The sequence below is a fragment of the Contarinia nasturtii genome, unplaced genomic scaffold (assembly GCF_009176525.2).
Source record: "Contarinia nasturtii isolate CC-2019 unplaced genomic scaffold, AAFC_CNas_1.1 Cnas_scaffold_1371, whole genome shotgun sequence".
In the NCBI taxonomy this organism is placed as follows: domain Eukaryota; kingdom Metazoa; phylum Arthropoda; class Insecta; order Diptera; family Cecidomyiidae; genus Contarinia; species Contarinia nasturtii.
Genome location: NW_022198708.1, coordinates 1351909 through 1378592, shown reverse-complemented (window position 1 = coordinate 1378592; position 26684 = coordinate 1351909). Strand labels below are relative to the sequence as shown.

The following is a 26684-nucleotide window of genomic DNA, read 5'->3' as shown; positions in this document are numbered from 1 at the left end:
AATCTACTATCAATAACAGTCTCACCTTATTTTTTTTCATTATATTTTTACACACGGCAAAATCAAGTTGAAACAAGTACCCACCTGACACAAAATCACGTCATCATTGTATTTTTATTGAAATTTTGTGTGCATAGTTCAAATGCACACGTTTGATGGCAAAAATATAAAACGACGATGTGTCGACAGGTAATGATTACAATTTTTTATGAGAAAATTGCATTAAAAGGCGTAAGTTTTTATCGTTGTGTTTTAAAATAGCTGCGAAAAAATGATTTCAAAAAGAAAAAAAAGTTTAAGCTGTAGAAAAATAAAAACAAAATTACTTTGGTGAATGGTTTGAATTGAATGCTATATTGGATGGCTGAGAATAATATTACTTTAAAAATGCGCATAAATGGCCATTCTTCATTATTTCGATTCGCTTTTTACTTCTGAGGTGAGTATTGAAACACCCATCACCATTTTATTCTCAATCGTTCATATATGTGCTTGCTGCGGTTACTGGTTCTTTTAATGCCAAATATTGCGTAATTTAATAATTAGCCATCTATCGATCGCGTATGGTGCGCAGTGCGCATTACATTTTTGATGACATTGTTATTCCAATCAATCAGCCGAATTAAAAACGCAAAACAATTTGAATGAAGGCTTCAACGTGCCATGATTTTACAGTGTTCTCGTTCAATATGTTACAATGTGTATGCTCGTTGTTAATAGCAACCGTACTTTATTTTGTATTATGTGTTCTATGACGAATTGGTGCCTTGGTACAGTATAAACCGATCATACATGAGTTACGATTATCAAAATACATTGTATGAGTCTCATGCTAAGCGTTCATCGATTCTCATGATTTTCATTCACAAATTGCCTGCTTCTTTTTTTTTAATTCGACTCACAAACATTTTCTATTGTTTGGCAAAAATGTGCAAGTGAATTGTGTATGTGTTTTTTTTTATTCGTGATTGGCTTGTGCGCCAATATACGGTTGTGCTTTTTGAAACAACCAAGGTAATGCATGTTAAATGGCTTTTCGTTTGAAAGTAAATAAAAGAGAATATAACATACACGAAATAAATTAATGTGTATATCGAACGGCATACCGAGTCAGTGACTAAACAAATAAATGCTTAAAAATTTGTTGATACCAAAGAATTGAAAATGAAACAGAGAATAAAAAGCGGAACGCGCTATTTACCCATTTGACTAGGCCGGGCCAAGATGAGCGAAGAAGAATCAGCAAATTTCCAATGTATGGCAGAAGAAAAAAAAGTGGCACACAAAGCCACGCGAATATAATCACAAAAATGCAGAACTTTTTTTTCATTGAAAATTAATGGACGCTTCGAGCGAAACAGTTCAATGTCGTGGAATTACACGACGACGAGAGACGCTCAAAACAAAGTGAGCATTTGGAAAAAGACAAAATAGAATTTAAATGGAAAATGACGATGATGATTTGTGGTACCTGCTTACGATTGAAAGTGATCTAATGAAATACATGACTTGAACTTGACCGATCGCAAGCAGTTTTGACTACGAAAAAAACCGATTTATGACAAATTACGATGGTGGTTTTGGTCGGGTCATTGTTATAGTTAATCAATCTCAGTCGAAATGAACAATTGCCACCTTTTTTTATAATCTCACATCGATTGCGTAAAAACCCAAATTAAAAATATAAGAACACCTTGATTGTTATTCTTTCATTTTTTTGGCATCAAAATCGGACCAATTTGACTGCATTCACTTTTGTGAAGAAAAAAAAAAAATGTTCTGCGCACTAAGTCTTGAAATGAGCGAACTGAACCACACGGAAAACGGTACCATATATCCTTGAAAATTATTACAGTTTTATTTTATTGATCAAATTACACACTTGTGCATGCAATTCAACCGGTATTTCTCTTGTGAGAAAGACTTCAGTGCAGACTGTGCAGACATCCAAAAAATTATATCTAACCACAGTTAGCAATAAGAACGAAATTGTCCATGTTGCTGACGCACTTATCGATGTGCTGTTTTGAATACGACGTCATGGTTTGAACAGTTTGTTGACTTTATTGATTTATAAAACTGTTTTTGTGCAACTGGTTTATAAGAATAAAGAAAGATTTTACGCGATCGAAACATTGATTATCCAAATATATCAAACGATTTTTTTTATACATCGAAGTTTGGTGGTTCAACTTATTTATAGCATTTATTGGCGCTAACCAAATTAAAATTTGAGAATGAAATCGTCGATAAAAACATATAAATGCAAAAACAGGATATTGTTTAAAAGAAATACTGTAAACCACAGATCAACTCTTGAAGGACATGATCGAAATCTGCATTTTTCGGAAATATTAAAACGTATTTTTTTAAAGAAATTAAAAATTACTTGTTTTCTTTGATGATTTCACAGTAGGCTCCAAAGTCTTCATAATAATTGGAATTTGTGTGTAAATTTATCGGTTGTACTTCAAAACAAATTATCATATAGTTCACTCAAGATGTCTGAAATATCACCTACTTCTAATTAACTATCGTGACAATAACTTTCAATAAACTTATGACCAAACGATTCTAAGCTCATTTTTCGAATGCTGAATATTTGACCAGAACTGTTGTAGACAACCCGGAGTGCGGGCACCTTTCTTGTAAACAGTTCTGCTTACACAAAAGTTTGGCGCAAATTATCAATTTTTTTTTTTGATAAAAATATCGCATTAATTGAAAACAAATTGATATCAAATGTGTGGTAAGCAAAATGAAAAAAAAAATTGTGCAAAAAACTGCAAACCAGTTTTGCGTGGTCAGTTTGTGAGCTCAATGTCGTGAGATGAATCAATCGTGCGAAAGCATATTAAATTCATTCACTTTGTGTTGCATATATGGCTTTTTTTAAACAACAGAAATGAGAGAAAAAAACTATGTCGAAACAAAAGCGATCGCAAAACATTTCTTAAATCGAATGTGAAGTTATATCGAAGACAGTTAATTTGCGCTCTTGGAATTGTATATACCTTTCACTATTTTTGTCTTGAATACTTCGTATGTTTTTGTTATTGTACAGTGCTCGAAACGGTGCAATTGGAAAAGTGACGGCAGCTTCAAGCTGCCAACTTATAAGATCGATTTCAACTACTTATACCCTAATTGGATTAACGTGCATTCATTCATGGAATGCATTCTCTTAATCTTACTACAATCTTTCTCTCTTTTTCTGTATGTCTCTACGGTATGATTGCAATCTCTCTGAAACATACAACACAGTATGCTCACGAGATAATTATATCGACCAGAATCAACTTTGCATCATATACTTTTTTCTTTAATCTGGTCTTATCAATAACCTTTGACGAAAAAATTAGCAAAAACTATTATAAAAAAGTCTGAGCATATGCGGGTTTCATATCATTTTTATATTTTGCCTCGTGCCATGCAAGAAATGACTGCGCCGAAAAAATGTTGCGACAAGCAACATTTAAATAAATAATCAAGAGATCGTTGACTCAAATGCTGAAAATATATAGTGTAATCCGCTTAACACAGGTATTTGGTTTATTGACACATCATCGTTCTTTGGATCAAATGATGAAATTTGAAAAAAAAATAGCACTATTGCACCACTCTCTATCCGTATAAACAATTTAAAAAAAAATTAAAATGCCACTGTTTTTATTATTTTACGAACGCGTCAATTTCAATTACCATCGCAAAATGATTTATCTAATGATCGCTATCTTTTTCTATTCAATGTTGTGCGCAATATAGTGTGTGTACTTTGTTTACTCGATTTATTTGCTTCTTTATGAATGAATGAATGAGTGACAGCAGCCACAGCAGTCGTCGCATTGCCTATTGTTTGTATATATTCTATTTGATCAACGTGCAAAAATGCACACGGAAAGTAATGAACATGACAAAAGACACGTAGCTTGTCGGTGTTTTTTTGCATTGCAATGTTCATTTTGGAGATGAAGTGAGAATTTGTCAAGTGTTTTGTTGAGCCTAAAAGCAGCAATAATACATCCATTACACCATCGACATTGGACGTAACGTAAATATTTGTCCACTTCGTTATACCGGCAACGTGTTGATGCATGCAAAAATTGTCCATTCAAACATTGCTACTGCCTCTTTCATCGCATTCTAACCAACCACGATGATGGTGTGTTAGAATAGTACGCATCCGCAAGAGAAACTGAACCGTCGTATACTTCGGTGACAATTAGCATTTTTTGTTTCACATTCGGTTGTAGGAGAGATGTTTCGACCAAAACAAAGCGCATTTAGCGTGTCGTCACAACACATATTTTACAAATAAATAAATACAATGGAAAAGGTCAAAATTTACAATACGCAAATATTATGCGCTAACTCAAATATGCGAGATTTTATGATGTTTGTATGCGTTTCACGGGCCGAAAAAAACACGATTTGGTTCAAAACGTGTATTCAGTGTCCTTCCGCGCCAAATTCACCATTCACTCCAATATCATCTTGTTAATGGGCTTTGTCAACTCACGCAAGCGCACCGCGCGCTTGAGTTGAACGAACAATTATTTAAAAAGAAAAACACATAAGAATATTAATAAATGGACGTTACACATTCGACGAAGACATTAGTATGTTTTATTTTCCTGTCGCCAACCAAAAGCCATCTAAAGTATAAAAAGAAGCAACCAAACTAGACGGACATACAAATGAATACATTTTCGATGAAATATTGCACAAAATAAAGTCATGTCGTTTGACAAACGAAGCGAATCCGTACTTCTTTTGTGTTGTAACCATTTTGTCTGTTGAATGAACGCGCGGCATCTACTTTTGTTAACCAATCTTGTTCTACAACATCGTAATAGTAATAATGTGCAACGACAATGGCCATTATGATTGTCGATTGTAGGCTTTATTAAATGTGTGTTCGCCGTATGACTTTTTGGTCAGAACCTTTAAGGGATTTCAGAGGCAATCACTTTCAAATCCTTAACAACCTTGGAAACGTGTTACATACACAAAAATAAAAAGTCATATGTAATGGATACGAAGATGTTTCGTCACCTTTTTTCTTCCACAACGAGATTTACAACGGCGAACGGTCATACATGATCATCGCGGATAAACATGTAAAATGCGTTCTATAGAAATGATTTGAAAATATTTAAAATAGATAGCTATATCGATCAACGGGATTTAAATTTGCGTTTGTGATACATGTCATTCGTCACATAGGTAAACAGTCTATCAATACGGATACGATCGAGTAACTGAACTGAGTCAGTGAAATAATTTATAGTGTGCAATTTGCTGCTGAACCAATTAATCGCCTTAATAATGACCACAATTATTTCATATTGTGAGAAGACAAACGATTCGAAAATCACAGCGACGTGCACTATGTCGCATGTGTATGCACCGATAAATAATTATTGTATTTATGTTCGACGATTGAATTTAATTCGCGGAATCTATAGCTGATATATGCGTAAATATTTAGATGTCACTCGTCGGACGTTTGGGGGGTAAAATAACGAACGGCTACATTTGTATGATTCAATGGTTCGTATACTCCGATCGAATCGCGATAATCGCCAATAATTTGTGTGATTTGGTTGGGATTTTTCGCATTGTTACCCCTTTGAGTGTAAACACACTCATTATTCAACTATTTTGTATAAACAGTCGTGTCGAATAGAAAGAGCACTTCAACGAAGCGAGAAAATCGGTTTCTGTTCAGTTTTAAAATTTATTTTATTCTTGATACCTCGACTCGATTTTGTTTTTCATACGATTTTTTCTAGAAAAATGTTTCCCGTGTCAAACGGGTTTCTATGACTTTTTCTTGTACTTAAGGTCACTTTTCTGCCAATATCACTTTTCGGAAGATTAAAGAAACCATCCAAACACAATAAAGAATGATTGGCAATTTTGCCAAGTGTTTAAAGTTGATTTTTGACCCAAGAGAGTCTCGACTTGCACTTGTCGCTGCGATATTTTGTTTGTGTGTGCTTGTCATCGTTGTTCTTCCATCAAAAATGTTCAAATTTAAAATTCAAAATTAAATGAGAAGACAGATCATAATCGATCGCTTCCACTGGATCTACAATAGTAGCATTCACGACCTATTTTTTGTTTGAACTATGGTTCCGTAGGGCTTTGAAACCAGTTTAATGAATAAAAATGTAATAGTATGTTATCTATAGCGTGTATGTTGTTGCTTTTGATTCTGACCGAATTTTACTGCCGTATCGTCTCACGAAAGTGTGTATTTTGACCGAATGCCTATTATGTATGGTTTTATTTGATATTATCATGCTCTCGATATATAAAATTGAATATTTCGACATAAAATGTGGTTTCTCGACTGAAATTGCTGTGTTGGCTGAACTCGTAATGTCCAGTAGTTTGAATTTTCAAAGTAAATACGCTTTTAAATCATCGCCAAAATCTCTAAAAAAATAGCGGTCCATTTTATTAAAAAAAATATTGACGTCGCCGGATGCACTTATAAAAAAACAACAACATTATGTCACCCCGGTAGAATTTGTTGTTTGGTTTTTGATTAAACTGCTGATTTAGAGTTGGTTGTGTCCTCGATTAAACACCTTTTTTAAATTGTTCGTTTTACTGTTATCTTGTGCAAGCACGAAATGGCGAATACTTGCATAGAACATAAGTGTTGAATTTCACTGCAATAATTTGCAATGATTATTGTGTTCAAGCAGTGGAACAGAGGACAATCATCATCATCAACGTCGTCGTCGTCGTCGCTCAGTTCAATCGTCTCTCGTTCACATCGAGCACACAGGTAACAAACGTAAATGCAAAATACACGCCATGTATAAACAGAGAGCGAATGAGCGAGTGAGCGACCGATTAGCCGGTGCGAAAGATAGATGGAGAAAGAGAGAAGAAGAAGAAGTCAAACGATCAACGGAATAGCAGAAAACGTTGGGCTCGCAAACGAGCGCACAACAAATCAACAGGTAAAACAAATAACAATTCTGGCCACACGACGGTAGTATGTTTAAAATACTAAAACTATTCGCACGCGCTTTGCCTCACAGTCCGTGCATGTTGCGTATTTTTTTCGTCGTACTTTTGCTACAAACTCCAATCGCAATTGATTTTTGATTAAAGCTGAATTTTCTTTATTGTCACGAAAACTTAGCGATATTAAATAAACGGAATTGTTTTTTTTTATTCACGGAAGAGTGTCGTATCATGTGCACAAAATAATAAAAATCATTTGAAAGTGATGTCCACTTGTCATCGGTGCATTGAGAGAATAACGAGAGAAAAAGCGAGCCAAGAACGAAATTATACAAATTAATATTAAGACAGTGATTGACTTTTCCGCTGTTCATTCAAGCATTTCAAACGATTAGTTCATTGCTTCTTTTTTTCGCGATATTTGTTTATTCAACATCAAACTATTTGGGAAAGAGGGAGAGAGAGAGAGAATAGTGATTTATGCAAGAAATGAGTGAGTTCTATATTATGTGAAATTCAATTTTTATAGTGCAGTTGAACCGATGTTTATGAAATGGAGATAAATTGAAACGATGTTGCTTTTTTTTTGCTCAATCAACTACAAAGTGACAAGAGAATTGATTCGAACTTAAGCAATGAATTGATCAAGTGGATGTCTTATTATTAAATTCACATTTTTAACCGATTTGTTTTTCGTCAAATTTGAAATGTTGCTGTAATTTTCGAGTTCCTTCGAAACCATTTAGAGAATGTGCTGTAAAATCAGTGATTAAATGGAAAAAGCGAAAAAAAACGGCGCAATTCCCCCAATCTCATATAGATCAGCGATCTTTTCTAGTTGTGTTATAATTACTCGGTGTTGCTTTGTCTTTTTGTTTTCAATCATTGTGAGTGGGAAAAACTTTCTACTTTCTTAGTGAAATGGAGAGAACAAAAAGAAATGGAAAAATTTCAGCCACACTCACAGAGAGACAAGCCCCGTACTAGAATGTTATCTTGCAGTTTGTTGCGAATGAAACACCGAAAATTAACTGTTAAAGTAACTCTCGCATGAATGGTCGAAAATCATAATGTGGCCACATAAATTAACCACAAACATTTATAATGTGAACAATATCATAAACTGCTGCAACTGTCGCGCGCGCATACACACAAATGATAATAACTTTAAGTGAATGAAGCGATTGTGAATACACACACAGTGTTTTCTCTGTTCGCAATGAGATCTTTCTCTTTTTCGTCTATTATTTTCGACTGGTGGTGGTGAAGTACAAACTGGCGTTTGTTGTCTCAAATCGAGTCTTTTTACTTGGATTGACCTCAGACACTAAATCGTGTTATTTCTTTGCTCTTTGGTGATTTTCATCTGAAAAGGCATTTGTGCCGCAGTCGCCAACCAAATTAATCTCGACCAATGAATACATGAATTGAAATTCATAGATAACCGCACGTTTAACGGTATTTTTTTTGGTTATCGGTGCGTATGCAATAATGTATAAAGTTCAAATCACGACTCTAACTTTGCATAATTTCTCTCTCGCAGTGATATACCACATAGCGTGTCATGAAATTCAATCGAAACGAGAAAAACCGTCACTTTTCCACATTAATAGTGCGGTTGATAACGATTTATCAAACTGTTGTCGATTTCACTCTGTGTAGTTGGCCAAGAGCTCTTTCACAGTTGCACGCTCGCTCCGAGTGTGAAGAAAGGCAGTCGAATGAACAAGAAGGCCGCTCAATGTGCAAGATGAAAGGCCGTTCAATGGAATGAATGTAATCATTTAGAAAACGTGGTCGGTTAATGTACGTGTTTCAAACAAAGATGAAAATCGTACGATATACAACATGGTGAACAGTCTCTCTTTATGCGCGTACCCATTTGATACGCTTTTCAAATCATTTTAACCACAATACGTAATCAAACAAGAAAATAATTGAACCAAACCAAAATTGTAGATACATGCCATTTCGTTCGGTACTCTCGTTTGACAATTTTTCAATTTTATGCACCAAAGCGAAATATATTGAAGAGAGAGGGAGAAAGAGAGAGTGAGTAAGAATGGAAAAGAAAGAGCAAGAGATAACGAGGAAAAAAAGCGCTTTAGCTTGAAGAGAGAGAGAGAGAGAGAGAGAACTGCCGTTAGATTATGCAGTCACATTTTATGTTCGTTCATTCACCGCATGCTGTATAATTATGATTATAATTGGAGCATTATTACATTGTGCGTCATGTGTATGCAATCTGCATGCAAGTGAGACTTTTTCTATATTATTTTGTCTCTTCTACTCATTCACTTGCTCTGTCGCGCTCTGTATGCTGGCATAAGGTGTTGCAGTATTTTCTCTAATACTATCTATGACGGCGATAACATGATTATTATATTCCAACGATGCCGTTTTTAACAGCATGTCCATGTGGTATGGATAAGTTTTAATATCTCACCGCGAGACTTGCGAGAGGTTGTTCCCCTCCGTTAATGCAACTATCGATTTGTCACGTAACATCCAACAATTCATTGAAATATCATCGTCTTTTCGCCAGTTACTTTTTCTCCATTTCATATAAACAACTGGCCAAATGCAATAAAACACCGAATTGCATTTAAATATTCATTCGATTTAAACATTGTTTCTTTTTCATCTCTGCTGCAGCCAATCAACAAAATAGCTAACTGTTATTTATTGATGTTATTTTACTCAACATTGAACCATTGGAAAACAACGAATAAAAACATATGATCGATTGAAGTTGACAATATTTTCAAGCAAACATTCATCATGGATAACAAACGACAGGTAAGTTCATTCGAAATACTCTTATTAACATGTAATGGACACTGATGAGTGTGGTGTCACAATTCATTCATTTGCATCTCGTTGCAATGCATAACACTTAATCAACAGATGATTCAACACACCATTCTTGCCAACATTTACATTTTTCTGATGAAGAATTCGACGAAATCAAAAATCGATTGAAAAAATATTCTTTTTTTTCGATTTTTAAGGAAGAGAGAAAAGTACGAAAGATCCAAATATCACACAAACTCGAACTTTTCGAGTCGAAATCATTTTTGTTGACCATTTTTGACAATGTTCAAACATCAAAGAGAAAAAAGTGTTGAAGAAAAATTTGGGGGGATTTATTTGACGTTTCGAGGTGAATGAGAAGAATTTCCGTGTAAAACTTCGCATAAATCATTTTTTTATTCTCTATTTTTCGAACAACGTGATCGCCTGCAAAGTGTGTACACCACCAAGAAGCAATTTCTAGAAGCTGTTTTTGTCGTCACTAAGTCAGTTCATGATAGTTGACTTGTTTGCGTCGTTTTTTGTACACCAATTCGCACTGAATTAATTTTAATGGGAGTTTGAAAAGTTGGATTTGTCCAAATTTCACTGTCTTTTCCGTATTTCTCTTCTATTTCATGTTTTGTTCAATTTCCAAACAATTCCAATCTGGAAAATTGAAAAAACTCCATATTGACCGCACAAACTATGGAAATTTACAATGCATCATAAACAAGCTTATTTCTCATCATGAATGTTCTGATTTCAAGTCTATCATTTCAAGATTTCTGAACAATTCTGTCATGTTTGTTACGTTGTCTCTTTTCTTAAATGGATCTAAAATGTTCTTGTTTCTTGGTATTTTGATCACATCTTGAACTTGGCCAACATCGTTTGCGCATTTAATTTACGTCTATAACAAATGTGGATGGTATGTAAAAAAATGTGATGAACTTGTTTCATGGGCAGACGAGCCTTTGTTTAAACTGGTTTCCGTCTAAATTCTCGTGCCATTCAAAAACTAGTTGATACACGCACTTTAAAGTATGCATAGATAAAGGACATACAAGTAATCACTTAGAAGTAGAAGAAGTGAAACGGCCAAATGCATTTTACGTGCAATGGACAAAAAATTCCGGTTTTTATAATAAAATGTTGATTAAATCAACAATCAAAAGTGCGTTTTCATTAAACTTGGCCGAATTGATTGAAATTTCATTGGCCAACGTTAATTTCCGTTTTGAACAAATCGCTGTGATGTAATGGATGGTTGCATTTTTAGATTGCATCAATACTTAACGATTTGATTTACGCATCGATGCGTGTAGGCATTTTTAACGATTTTTTTTTGTTGCAATTTGCAATTATTAAAGCAAAAAGTGAGACATTGCAATTGTTTTGTTCTTAAACAGAAAAAAAATTGTTCGATGCGCTTGTATGTCGCAATATATTTTCAACAATGATTTCACAAAATCAACTCTGAAAGACGCACCCACACTCTCAAATACACACAGGTTTTTTGGAACGATTTTTTTTAGAGAGAACAATGCTCAAATCAAGCCTATCATTACATAAATGGTTTCAAATCTGGTTTAGTTGGTATATTTGCACAAATTCCGTAGACTCATTCATTGACGCAAATCACATCACGAGCTCATTAAATCCATTAAAAAACAACAGTTGATTCTCGAATTTTCGTCAGCCGACTATAAAAACAAACGGGAATCAGAGGAGTAGGCCACAATTAAAACATTTCAACGATTAACGGAGATTAAAAAGAAGCACATGCGCTCAATGATTTAATGAATTGACATTTTTTCCTTAAATCCTACCTAAAATCTTTATTCACCTCACGCGTACTTTGACCGCATGAAATTTACTTGCTCCAATATTAAGACACATTAACTCTTTCTAGCTCTTTACGTCTTCTGTGAACAATTTTTTTTTTGCGATCATAACATTTTTTACTCTGGAGTATTAGACGCGTCAATAGCTAGAATGTTTTCCGAAAAACACTAATTAGTTTCGAGAAAAAAAAATAACATAAACATCAACAACGTCACACATGACGTATTAATGTTTAATTGAGTGGAAATTGGATTAGAAAATTCCACAACATCTGATGTCGTTTTCAAAGTACAACTGGTTAGACAAGAATAAATGAAACCAACGAAATTTTCAATCGAATAAAATTCCCATTCACAGTTCCAATCGAATTTGGATAAAGTAAAAATAATCGTAAGCCGCACTGTGGTTTATGTCAGGTACAGGAGAACGCCCAAGAATTAAGCGGAAATTCCCAAACAGTTCAAAGAAATGATAATACGTAAATGCATTGAAGAGTCTTGAGTTATTATCATACGGTCTTTGAAATTACAATCAGAGAATTAAAGAATATAAAAATTGAAACAATGTCTACTGGGTATTTATACCTAAAAATGACAAAAAAGAATGTTGTGATTTTTTTTTAGTCAATACCAAGATAATATACCTTTCAGAAATGCAAAAGATATGAAATCTGAAGAAATTCACATTTTTCGGAATAGTAATCTTTGGGAAATAAATTGGAAGTCAAACGAAAGCTGTTTGAATGTTTTCTAACAAAATTCAGACCAAACCCAAAGTAATGCAATCAATGCCGAGGCGTGAATGAGGAATTAAGACATGAGAAAATAGAATTTAATTTGACAGCATGCAGATCCAAGTTGATAACAAAAAAGTCGTCTTGTCATCAGAATGGTAAAATGAACGTTTTATGATGGAAAGTCAGTTTTTTCGAGAAAATACAGCAGCAAATTAATGCAGTAAAAGAAAGAGAACACTGTTGTCAATGATTAAAGAAAGAGACATCAATGGAAAAATGGTGTATTTGGCATGAACATGCTTCAATAGACGAAATGTCTTAGAAATACCATTAAATATTGTTTAATATCAGTAATAATGATAAAAATCCAAATGCCATTGAAAGTGAAAGTGTTGTCAATCCAAACGAATTAATTCGTCTCGTGGTAAAGCATAAGCAAATATTACTAGGCTCAATCAAATGAGTAAGAAATACAGGAAATATTGTAGTTTGAACCGTGACGATGTTATTTTTTTTCAATGGGTACTGAAAAATCTGGTATTGGTATTTTAATTTTGGTGATGAGATCAAAGCGGCTCAACAAAATATAATTGAAAAACAATTCACCAACGATCAGGTTTGATCGCAGAAATGATGTTTACTGATTTTTTGTTTCGAAATAGTTGTTTGTCAATGTTTGTTGTTATCGTTGCTGCTTTGTACTGTCGTCAAATAAATATTTTATCAGATCAATAGCCTCCCGTAGCGAATAAAAAAACTTTACCACTTGATTCAGTAGTTGATGAACATGTGGCGTTCAATGCAGATAGAAATGAATGTCGAGATCACCATTTTATTGAATATTGAACACTTAAAATGTCATTCACGCATAGGCAAGCGCTTTTGTCAATTTTATGATTTTTCGCACCTTCGCATCAAATTGTTCTGCTATTTAAACTTTTTCCTCTCTAACCGTCCTTAATAATGAACAATTCGTGCACATTATCACCCAGTAACACTTGGTTTTCTCCATCTCCCAATCTTCTCCGCTTCTCTCTGTATGAGAATTGATCAAATCGCCGCTGAAAAATAAGATGGAAGTATGGAATGCGAATGTACAAACAATGAAATGTTTTATGGTCGCTTTTTGTTGGCTGTTATGATTATCGACTCTTGGCTGCACATGCTAATTATTTGGCAAAACAAAAACACTATAATGCAAAATAAATCGAAAATTGGCATTGAATGTGTGTTAGTTTTTTTTCATTCTCTATATTCCTATCTTCGCTGACTTTTGCACGAATCTTTTTTTCTTCTCTCAAACATTGAGAGAGAGAGAGAGCGAGAGAGATTGTTTTTGGTGTGGTCCGATCATAAATCCATTTGATATTCGATCGATTAGCGATTCTGAGTGAGTGTCAGTGTCATCTTGATTGCGAAACATATTTTTTTATTATCAAATTTGCAATAAAATTCGAAATGTTGGGTATACATCATACAACTTAACTATTCCAAGATGTAAAAAAAAAAACGAAGAGAAAGAAAACAAAAACGCATGCCACCTTGAAATATTCGAAACTTAGCCATACCATTTAGTTCATGCTTACGGTATCAAGGCATCTGAAATAGGCAACAATACGAAACCAACGCTCGCAACAACAACAAATTGTTCACCAATTCACAATGAACGAACATATATACTTAGCACCCATATAATATATTCATGAACGAAAAGAAGAGAGAAAAAAAACATGGCATTTGTTTATGCGATGCTTTAATTATAATATCGCTACTTTAATGAGCGAGTACATTTCATGCGCGTCGGATTTTATAATTCTTAGTCTCTTTCACAATTCGCCTACAGTAGTAATTTTTAATTCGCTATTTCTCAGTCTATTTTCAGTACGGCTTTTTTTCGCTCGTTTCGACATTATTTTTTCCTCGTGCTGTTTCTTTTTGTAATTTTTTTTTTTTTCTTAATTTTCTACTTTTTCGTTTTTTCCTAGTTTTTATCTCTTTTTCGCATGCACCTTTTTGCAAACCCCTTTCGCATATTGATGGGTACTGTTGAGTACCATCTATCCTCTTTCTTTATTTCAATCATCCCTCACCATCTCTCCCTCCTTCTCTTCTCTACTCCTCCCCTCGCCTTCTCTTTTGCTTTTTCTTCAAACTTTTTTTTTCGTTTCAACCGACTGAACTATGTTTTTGACCCCTTTCGTCGATGTACCCAATTTTCAAATGCCGTCTCTTCCATATCGGCAGCCTCTGTGCTACAAAGTCTGTACGTGCGTTTGATTGAGATTTAAACTCATCACGAAATAATCATAATTTATCGAGAAGATTTATAGCTTGCTTTATTACGTCACTATAAAATATTGTTTGTGCATTGTTTTAATTTTAAATTCGCACACGGATCAGATTCATCTATTCGAACTAAGGCGTTCATCAGTCGAATTAAAGCATTAATCAGTCAAACTTAATTCACAGCATGATAATTACTCTATTCAAAAAAAATATTATTGATAGAGTTAACAAAGGTTTCGTACATTATCACACTTCAATCACATAGCCTCGACATTTTCTACTCTTAAAATTTTGAGCACAAAGTCCGGATCGAAAAATCGACATTGATTTGTGTTATGCTCATTAAATGTTCGTTTTTATGACAATAATCTCCTAAATGAATTATTGCATGGTTTTTCGCTTAAAGAATTTCATTTAATGACTTCAAAATGATGTTACAAATGTTCATGGAGTTAAAGAAACGCTTGAGCAATATATTCATTTCAAATGTTCGTGTTTTTTTCTTAAAAACTCTATTTATCGACTGAATGAAAAAAGCTAAATAGTTTCACAAAAGCCCACATTTCGTCTATGTACCGCTAGATGTCACCACCAATACAAATAAAAAAACAACTTCAAAATAAGTATTCGTTTAAATTCGTCTGCTTTATCATAGCAAAAAGCGGTTTAATACATAAAAATCGGTGTTTTTTTAAATTGAAAAATTTGAACTGTTCAAAGAAAATGCGGAAACGGTTGCTTTTTCGGTTCAACTGATCAGAATGTGACAGATGGTAATAGTTACGCGAAGAAAGTGGCAAGCACGCGGACAACATGAACTGTCAATGTTGCATTGATTGTTGTTGTTGTCGTTGAATCAGATGGTGTTTCACCGAATTTGACAACGAAATAAACATAAAAAAAAACAATAAGTGGCGCACATTGTTGTGTATAAATTGTTAGTATAGATAGTTGTCATGCATACCATGCACTGGTCGACGCTGAATTGTTTATGCTTCTTCTAAATTGTGGCGCCGATTTTGTCTCCGGCCAAAAACTGTATAACAAAAAAAAAAACGAACCGCTTCGTGAAAGTTTTGAAGTAAGCCTCAGTGAAAGAAAAGAAAAGACACTTCGGTGATAGAAACGAAAACATTTAAAGTATGTAAGTTTTTGGAATACAATTTGTGTGTTTGCTCAATTGAGTGTGTCTTTGGTGTAATGCAGTTTTGATTTGTCCACCGTTTCGGTTTTTTGTACGTTTTCCTCATTTCTCGTGTACGTATTATTTTATGCATTGAATTGGCGCGAGTGTAGAAACCGATAGAAATCGACTGCATTTTTGTGTGTATGTCATTTTTACAGTCAGTTATTTTTGTTGTTACATGGAATGTTGTCAACGCACATACATAACCTCATCATCGTATTGAATTCATGTACATATAACCGTTGACTTTTTTTCTTCTCTTTTTATGAACCGTGCGTATGATGTATTCCATGCACATATGTACAATTGTACACAACAGTTGTGCTCATATTTCTATCTCCCATGATCACCCATTCTTATTAGCCAGTGTGAGTGTGTTTTTTTGGGTGTATGAGACGATTTACGCGAGACGTGTGTACGTTTCGCTTCATTCATGATGTTATTTTGTATCGTGAACCGCGAACGAGGTTAAAAGTCCATCGTTCACTGCGGATAGTTCGAATAGCATTGATCAATTTTTGAGCAACAAAACAAAATAATCAATAAAAACACAGGGAAAAAATGTATAAACAAACGAATACTCGAAAACGGCACCGTAACTATCGAATGACAAAAAGCAACCGATCGTTAAATAAAAGAAAGCAAAAGCACCAACTAAAAACGAATAAATTTGAGAAAAAAATAATAATAAATAGCATATTGATGAATGAAAAAGAAGACTCCAACTGATCCAATTGGAACTTTGACGAAAATATTACATCCAAAACGATGAGGCAATACTTACTGCTGAACCAATGTAAATTCAGTTGTTTTTATTGAATAATTGAAATGTTTCTCTAGCATTGTGTTGATATGCGCGCATGAAATGCATCGCACCAAAAACGTAAATGTATTCTCATGTCTGAGTACGTGTGATTGCTATGAAATTGCGATTCCATTCAAAACTCCGCTGTAATCAACGTTAATGTTCGTCTTAATATAAAAAAGAGTATCCGTCGTTTTGTTGCACCATATTACACACAAGCACATCTTTCGTTTCCTGTATTGCACAAAATAGCGTTATGCAATCCACTTGATTTTAAGTGCATCGTTTGATCCATGTCTCATTTGTGTGCGTTTTTGGACACAAATGCTATTTTTATCGCATTACGTTTTCACATTTTAGTATAATATGTCTAATTTGTTGCGCGCCCAAATTAAATTAGAACGAATCGGACGGTGTGATTGATTCAGATGCTGGACGGGTGTATGAGAGAGAATCATGTGATAAAAATGATTGCTGTTAACATAATCAAAATAAAGAGGAAACTTCTTACTTTTTTATTCAACACTTGGATTCTCACTCAATTGCAATAGACATTCGCTCAACATCACATTCCGAAATCGGTTGATGTTCAGCGTATTTCAACTTGTTGAACAATTTCTTTTCTCCGTGGTTTTTTCATCACTACCATTTTTTTTATTGGTTAAATGTTCTAATTACTTAAAATTAATTGGTTAAAAGAGGTCTGAAAATTCGATTTTAGAAATTATGACCGTTATCGGTCGGTTCGTTTCGGACTTCTTTCGTAGTAGCTTTAGCTCTTAATACAACTAAATACGGTTTATCGCAGAATAGTTTAACACCTCCATGTTTGTCTTTATTTTCAGAGTGATTTCGTCGATTCTGGTGTGATAAAAAGTCTCCAGACTATTGAAAATGGTGAACGAGATGTGAAACGGTCAAATTCAAATGAGATTTCAATTGCATCGGTGCAAAATCATCGTCAATCAAGTGAAAACAATGCATTGAGCCCAACACATAGTACGATACCAATTTCAAACGAAGATTCACAAGCGTACAACTGTAATATCAACTATACAAACGAATCAATTTGCAATAATAATACGATCAACGGCAGTCGCAACACACAAAACCCATACAACAATGGTCATGCGATTATTGACGTTGTAAGCACAACACACACAACCAACGATCACAATACAAAAGTAATAATAAAATCAACGTTGCCCGCAACGGAACAGCTGCCGTATAATAGCACCACAACAGCAACGAATGCCATACCACATAATAAACATACGGAAAATACGAACAACGATGATGTGGTGGACGTGGTGAGCACAAGTGGCGGCGGCTATAGCCCAGAAGAAACGAATCGAAAGCAACAAAAACTATCGAATAAAATAGTCGTGCTGCTACGTCGATCGAAACCGATCGCATTTGTCGTGATCAATAGTGTGTTAGCCGTTTTAATTGTAACATCGTTGTGCATTAGCATGGGCATGGATTATACCGTTCCGGCTATTGTTGTCGGTTTGATTGCAATTGTAGCCAGTTCTGGTTTTTGGTATTGGCTCTATATTGCTGCTATTACAGCTCCAAGAGATATTCGGTATGTATAAACCAAACACTGGAAAAAAAATTTCAACTTGAAAAACAAAAAAAAACGATTTCAAAATGTTGGTTTGAAAATTCAAATACGAAAATTCAGTTGTGTGTATAATGTGTTCGATCTAGTGGTGTTTCATTTCGGTTAAAACGAAAAGAAGAATAAAATAAAAACTAAGAACGACTGACGTCTATATTTTGAGTGTGTGAACCGGTCTCTATAGTAAATTATTCTGTTTTTTTTTTTACTGCAAGTCATTTTCAAAACCACGACAATTTGTGATCATTCGCGACGGCCCAACAAGATAATCAAAGTGAAAGAAATAAGAAAGAGAGTGCGCGCCGTGAAATACCACGATGGAAATGCGGATACCCAATTGCAACATGAATTTTAAATGATGATGATGTTAAAAAGAATCGTTGTTATTTTAACTCTTTGAATGAAGAAAATTTTGTGCGTGGTCAGAACATTTATGTTATGCGCGCATGAGAGTCAAAAAGAGAGAGAAAGGCCAGAGAACACGACAATCAGAAACGATAAAATTACAACGAATGTTGAAAAAAAAAAGAGACTCGAACTAGTTACGAATGAGTGCGTCGTGAGTGAGAGAGAGCGCGAGCGCGCGCGTATGTGTGTATGTGTTAAATGCGAATGTATGTTTCAGCATTCCAACCAAATTCCAAAATTGCAATCAGGTCATCTTTAACCTGTTGAATGTGTGTAATATTTACCGTTGGTTTTTCCATCAAAATTTTTTTTTTACGTCTTAAGTGGTGATACACACAACCGCAGCAACTACACGAACAACAACAAAAAAAAAAGCGTGGCAACATTTGTTCACCTTTATTTTGTGTGTATTTTATTTTGCAATCATCAGCAAAGGGAATTAAAGTCCAATACAAATTTATAAACGGTCAACAAGTTCAATCGCAAATTACAAATTAGGAAAAAAAGGGGGGCATCATTGTGTCTGTGAATGTGTGTTTGTGATCTTGAATGGTTTTCCTTCTGTCGACCGATACAGAAAAGCAAAACAAAAATTCAATTCAGTGTAAAAGTGATGAAATTACGGAAATGTCAATATTCTGAATTATATCTATTAAAGACCCCCGCCCCTCTCCAAAGCATAATCGCGCACACAATCCATCGGTCGTGTTGTGATTTCGTAATCGGAATTAATGCCATATATGTAAATTCAGAACGAAATGTATTCAACGTTCATTGATTATTATTATTATTGCTGTGTGCTGTTGTTGTTTGAATAGAAAAGGTTTATTTTAAAGCCTGTTGACGACAAAGATAACAATAATAATAAATATGCTGATAAAAAAACAACAACAAACTGAAGCGATCATAAAACGCGTCTAACGTGTTTTTTTTATTTTTCTGCATATTTACCTTTACTTCTTCTTTTATTTCGGTTATGTGATCTTTCGATGTCAATTTTTTGTCTTTTTCCGGGGCACCTACGACCAAAAAAAAAAAAAAAAACACACACACACATACTCTTTGCTTACACTACTATTTAGCGACTTCTTTCGATTTTTTAACCAAGCAGACGGTTTGTTTTTTGTCTCTCTTTTCTTCACATTGCGTTTTCATGTTGGCTGTTTAAAACTCTCTATTTCGCTTTTATTGAGTATATGAAGAGAGTAAATTGCGCATTTATTTGATGTTTCAGCCTGTCTAAACTTCAATTGGCTTCTGTTGTTTGTCGGTTTTCATTTCTAAAAATCCAAAAACTCACTTTCTATTTTAGTAGCTACCAACGCTTGAATATAAATTGCATCTGTCAATATATATTTTGTGTGTGTGTGTGTGTGTGTGTACTTCTTTTATTTCGACATATATTCATGACAAGTAAATTGGCCGAGGCAATGTATTCATTTGCAATGACCGAATATGAATATGCACTTTTTTGCACCCAACACAATGCCCATTTACGGTGGCCATGATTTTATATGCGTGTACATACGATGTGTGGTGAAGAAAAATATTCCAAACCGCGTGCGATTGCATTTCACAGCTAAGTGTACGACTCTATTATCGTATCGTGCGTATTGTTGTGGTTTTGTTCTTTCCATGACTATAAATATACTGGGAATTACCCCATCACCATATATATCGATATTTATCTTCTTTTTTTTGGTTTTTCTGTTAATGTCCACAATGTTCCCGAATGTAACAATGCAATTCTTCTATTTTTTGTTTTTCACATTGATGCTTTCTTTGTTATTTCTTCACACTTTTCTTTGATGCTTTTTTATCTTTGTTCATTTCCACACCCTTTTCATTCGAAAATAAAAAAAATTCCACATTTGTTCATTCTTTATTTTCTTCAAACGAATAACGTCCTTTACGCTGTGTTAATCAGAGTGTTTCTTGTCCTTTACGAGTAATAAATTACTACTTATCTGACAATATCGAAAAAAATGCACATGCGATCTCTTGCAAAAAGTTTGTTTTCAGTTGAGTACGTTCTAGATAGACAGATCAAAACAAACACATCTACACGCACGCATGGTTGCGATTGTACACGTTTATGCAAACAAAACTATGTCGCCAAACTCTACAAACAAGATATAATTACTGGTAATGTTTGCTATTTGAATCGTAAACACAATCGGCATAAAAATAGCGTCGATTCATTTGAAAAAATTGAAGAGTATGAAAAAAAAAACACAAATAAAAGTGCCAACTCATTCAGTCATGGACAAAACGCTTGATTTTTGTTTCTGTATTTCTTTCGTGTGTTTTTTTGTACTTTGAAAGTATCATATGAAAATGTTTTATTAATTATAGCGGTGCAAAGTTCAATTGAGCCTGCAATTGTTTGATTTTGCATTGCAATTTTAAGAAAGAGATGGGGGGGAGATTGGACAAAAAACCTCTTTAATTGAGGCGCTCAATTCGACAGTATCTAGTTGTTGAAATTCTACAGCGTGGCGCTTTAAATTACAAAATTTACAAAACAATGCAAAGATGACAACAAACTCCGCACGATGTCATGTATAGTTTTTTTTTAAATATTATGGTGAATGTACAATTCGGCAATTTGCCTGTCTATGCATGCACTCACACAATGTTTGCCGCTCCGTTAAGGTGGTCCAACAGAAAAAGTTTCTCGAAAATTCATTAGGTCCAACCGGTTCCAAGTGAACTACGATGATCGTCAAAAAAGTCATACATATGTAAACATATATGAAATTGTATTGAGGTGGTTCCCATTACACCAAGATTCCAATTTTAATGACGGCTAATGGTAGAATCGTGAGTCCGTAAAGTGCGCACAATGAGTGACTGACGATATTGCAAAGTTCAACGTAGAAATCATTTCAAATTGCTCGAAGTGTGTCCCCCATAAACTTGGTGTCGTACGTTTCATCAGAATGAGGACCACTGAAATGAAAAGTGAAAAAAAAAGTGTGAAAAGAAACGAGACAAGACATGAATGGTTGATCAAAATCAATGAAATCAACTTCTTTTCCGCCAAGCGAAAGAAAAAACACAGAAAACTATAAAAACTTTGATAAACTTTAACGTTCGCGTTTAAGATGAATGTCAACGCGGCATGAGTTCGTACAAAGGTGGGATTAAGTTTGGTGTTTTCATTTGAAAAAAAAACACATGTTTTTTTCTCTTCAAATTCAACTTTGGTATCATTCAATGTTATCAAATCATATTTTATTCATTCATCGGAATCGTTCAAGGTTCGATCACTTCAGACATAAACATATTCAAAGACGTCATAATTTAATAAAAAACATGTTGTCTTCCATCTCTAATTTTGGAATATCTCTTCATTTCGTTTCCACTCTCATCAATTTGCGCTCTTCTCGCCATTTTATTTTTGTTTTCGATTAAAATATGCAATACCGTTTATTTTTAGCTTTATCTTCGTAGAATATGAAATACTCTAATATGTTTCGAAATGCAATGAAAATTATGTAAAATTCAAACGAAGCAAAATGTAAATGAGCGATTGACAAAATGACAAGTTGTGGTTGCGTCAAGCAAACGACAAATGAATGGTAGAGTGAATGAGAATATGTGAATGCACACGATAGAGAGGCAAATAAGAAAAGAACCCGTGAAAACAATTGATAAAATATGCGGCAATTGCCTGAAGAAATGTTGTCGCATGCATCACACCGCAATTGCGGCACCAACACAGAATAAAACTCATTTATATGCACATTTTCATTAGAATCGATTGTATATGCATTTGTTTCACTTTAATTCCTTCTTTCATTTTTTTTTTGCTCGTATGTATGTTGCTTTGTATCGAAATACGTCAGCAATCGGTTATTGCTCGTTGTTCGATTGAAATTAATTGCTTAGTCGTTCACTGCTTTGAAATTAAACATGTACACATTCGGCTATGCAGTTTTATTCTGCTTCTTTCTAATTTGCGTTGCAAACGCTTGCGCGGGTTATGATTACGGTAAATGTGTGGCTTTGTGTCAAATTGCGATTGATAAATTAGCGGTAGCATTCAAATCTTTTCAACTTTGGTCGAGGCCATATTCATTACATAGGCGAATGTAAGAGCGCGCGCGTATATGTGTGTAGCTTAATCAGCAACAAGAACAAAATCACACCATTGAAAAGAGATGATTAGGCGTGTGTATGAACATCCATAAAATTGGATTGGTCATGAAAATGATTTGTTTCGCGTTTTGTGACTGACAAGGTCGACATTATCGTCGTTCACATCAAAATTTTTATGAATATACAACTTTTTCCATGGTTGATTTGTGCATATCCATGAAAATAGAAGAATACAACAACAATAAAAAAATAGTTGACACACATTTACCGGTTTTTCGTGGTTCGCAACGAAATTCGAGAGAAGAGGTAATACCACGAACAATTGTGGAAAAGAGGGCGAAAGGTACAGAGAGCTTAAACCTCATTAAAATATGGAACAAAGTGAATGGAAATGAAATTGTGCTATACCGAAGTAAAAACAGTTTAATTCGATACTCTGTTATTAATTACCATCGAAATTATGCCATCAAAATGTGTACTATATATGTGCATTTATTGCGACTTTAATTGATTCGATCACACGATCACCCATTTTTTTTTGTTGTTTAATATAATACATTATTCATTCGTTCACCTAGATCCAACGATTCTTTGCTTATTAATATTATTATATTTCTTTTAATGGTTACAGTGCACTTTATCGATACGTAAAATTATTGTCGTTGGTACGACGATGTCAACGAAAAAATGTCGCCATTTGGGATTTATTCCATCATTATGTGGCCAAACATCCACAAAAACCATGCATCATCTATGACGGCCAAGAATGGACATTCCGTGATATGAACGAATTTTCAAATCGTATTGCCAATCTATTCCAGCAACATGGTTACAAAAAAGGTGATGTCGTTGGTTTGTTTATGGAAAATCGACCGGAATTTGTGGCCACATGGCTTGGATTATCGAAAATTGGCGTCATTGTTCCTTTGATCAACACAAATCAACGGCATGCATCATTAATTCACAGCATCGAAATTGCAAAATGTCAAGCGCTCATCTATGGCGAATCACTTGCATCAGGTTTGTTGTACTTATATTTTGGCCTCAACAAAATCAAACCGTTTCATTAATGAAATTTATTCTTCTTAGCCATTGCTGAAGTTGCCGATCATTTCAATAAGACAACATTTACCTGGTATCAATATAATGACGATGATCACGATGTTAGCGATAAATCGATCAAAAATTTGAATAGTTTATTGGAAAAATCATCGAAAACTGATGTGGTTTCAAATTCATCGGCCGACACACATCATAATCAATTGTTGTACATTTACACATCGGGCACAACTGGCCTACCGAAAGCTGCCGTTATCACACATTCCCGATACATTTTCATTGCCGCTGGCATTCATTATATGGCCAATTTCAAACCGGACGATATCTTTTACACACCACTACCATTGTATCATACTGCCGGCGGTGTGATGAGCGTTGGACAAGCATTGCTATTCGGTTCGACGGTTGTCATTCGCAAGAAATTCTCGGCATCCGGTTATTTCCCCGATTGTCAAAAGTACAAATGCACTGTAAGTGTTGTCACGATCAGATCATTTATTTTTCAAAAAACGTTAACCGAAAAAAAATGTGTTAAAATAATATAAAAACAACAACAAAGAACGGCGCTTTCGGCTGCGAAAAACAACATTAACATTTTCTACTGAAGTTATACATTTATTACATTAATTTTTAATAACTGTTAATGGGTCGTCCGCATCGTTCCTTCGATTTTTTTTTCTCGAAACGCGTGTCAATTGTCAATAAAACAACTAAAATTGTTTTCTATGTTTAATTAGGTCGCACAATACATTGGTGAAATGTGCCGCTACATTTTGGCTACACCATCGAATGCAGCTGACAGTAACCATAATTTACGAATTATTTTTGGTAATGGACTTCGACCACAAATTTGGCCACAATTCATAAATCGATTCAAAATTCCAAACGTCGCTGAATTCTATGGAGCAACCGAAGGAAATGCCAATATTGGTAAGCATGGCGCCTCGTTTTTTCCGTCAATCATCACAATAAAAATCATTCAATATCTTTTCACAGTGAATATAAACAATGTGGTTGGCGCTATTGGATTTGTATCGAGAATTTTACCATCTGTGTATCCGATTTCGGTGATTAAAGCTGACCCTGACACCGGTGATCCAATTCGTGATAGCAATGGCCTATGTCAGGTAAATAATGATAAATTTATTTGTTGTCGAATGTCGAATGTTTGTTTAATCTTTTTTTTATTCAAAATATAGTTGTGTAAACCGAATGAGCCGGGTGTGTTTGTTGGAAAAATAATGCCTGGAAATCCATCGCGTGCCTTCTTAGGATATGTTGATAAGGCTGCGTCATCGAAAAAGATTGTCAAAGACGTATTCAAAAAAGGCGATTCGGCCTTTTTATCGGGCGATTTACTCGTATCGGATGAATATGGTAATTTGTACTTCAAAGATCGTACGGGTGACACATTCCGATGGAAAGGTGAAAATGTATCGACCAGTGAAGTTGAAGCGCAAGTTAGCAATGTGGCTGGATATCGTGACACCGTTGTTTATGGCGTTGAAATTCCGAATACCGAAGGTCGTGCTGGTATGGCAGCCATTCTTGATGTCGATCAAACCATCGATTTGGATGCATTGGGCAATGGTCTTAAATCGGTTTTGCCTGCATACGCACGACCACAATTCATTCGTTTGCTTAGCAAAGTCGATATGACCGGCACATTCAAATTGAAAAAAATAGATTTACAAAAAGAAGGATACGATCCAAGCAAAATTGGTGATAGTCTTTATTTTTTGGCTAATGGTAAATATAGTTTAGTCACATTTTTATTGATTTCTTTTTCGATTATTCACTAATTATTTTTTTTATTATTCGTTCTTTTCTTATTCTCCCCCCCCCAGGTAAATATAGTAAATTGGATAAGGCTGTTTATGAACAAATTTTAAATGGCAATGTGAGATTTTAGATATTAAACACTGACAATTATTATTATATGATTACAAGCGAAAACAAAATAAAAGAGAAAAACGAAACAAAAAAACACACACACACACGCACAGACATTGTTGCATTCGATCTGATACGAGATCGGCATCGAACTAGATAGTACATTTAATTTACTATTTTAACCGTTTCAAAGCTACAGCAAACGTTGGTTAGAGAGTTCAACAGGATTTTAAGATGATTTTTTTTTCATAGAAAAATTTAAACAATGAAAATCCAAGCAATATATTAGCTAATTGAAATACACATAATCAACGAAAACTAAAAGTTTAAAATACATTACATTTCACAATTGAAATGATATTGAATGCTAGTTGGCTAAATTTAGATTTATTATTATTATATATTGTACGGAACTGTGTTGAAATTTTGTTTTAATTGTTTTTTCTTCTTTTGTACAGAATAAAAACAAGCTTTTTTAACTACAAACAAATAAGTCGCGTTTAATTTCTTTACTTTTGTTCAGCATCAAAAGTGTCCAACGAACAGCTCAATCTTGATTTGGATAATTTTGAAAAAAAAAAAAAATTTCGTTGAGTTCTAATTTTTGTGATTACTTAAGCAAGGTGAAAATATAGTAAAACTTTCAAATATTTTGAAATCCAAGGTGAGAATCTGACGATTTTTTGGTGTTAAAATGTTATCCAAAATTTCGAATTACCTTTTTTACTTCTCAATTTCTACCTGAAATCATACGTATGATTAAGTAAGTACTTACTTTGAATCATGATATATTGTGAAGCATCAGGCACATATCTGATTGCTAATGTTTCGATATTTTGCTAATAAGATCGACTGTGAAAATTTGAATGTCCCATAAATATGTATTCTCTATAGAAAAAGTCCAGTAGCCAAATTTCTTTCTCTGCTCAAGGCCCCAAGGAATGCATCCCTATCG

The 26684-nt window shown here is 34.3% G+C and overlaps 1 protein-coding gene across 1 annotated transcript; it reads left to right on the top strand.

Annotated features, from left to right (window-relative positions):
• The first annotated feature begins 7035 nt into the window (after positions 1–7035).
• On the top strand, positions 7036–26166 carry LOC116345676 (long-chain fatty acid transport protein 4-like). Its single transcript, XM_031775257.1, has 9 exons — positions 7036–7480; positions 9643–9786; positions 17487–18229; positions 23409–23797; positions 23867–24306; positions 24574–24766; positions 24833–24963; positions 25036–25585; positions 25684–26166. Exons 2-9 carry the CDS (start codon positions 9769–9771, stop codon positions 25746–25748), a joined length of 2529 nt encoding a protein of 842 aa, XP_031631117.1. The 5' UTR covers positions 7036–7480; positions 9643–9768; the 3' UTR covers positions 25749–26166.
• The last annotated feature ends 518 nt before the right edge of the window (positions 26167–26684 follow it).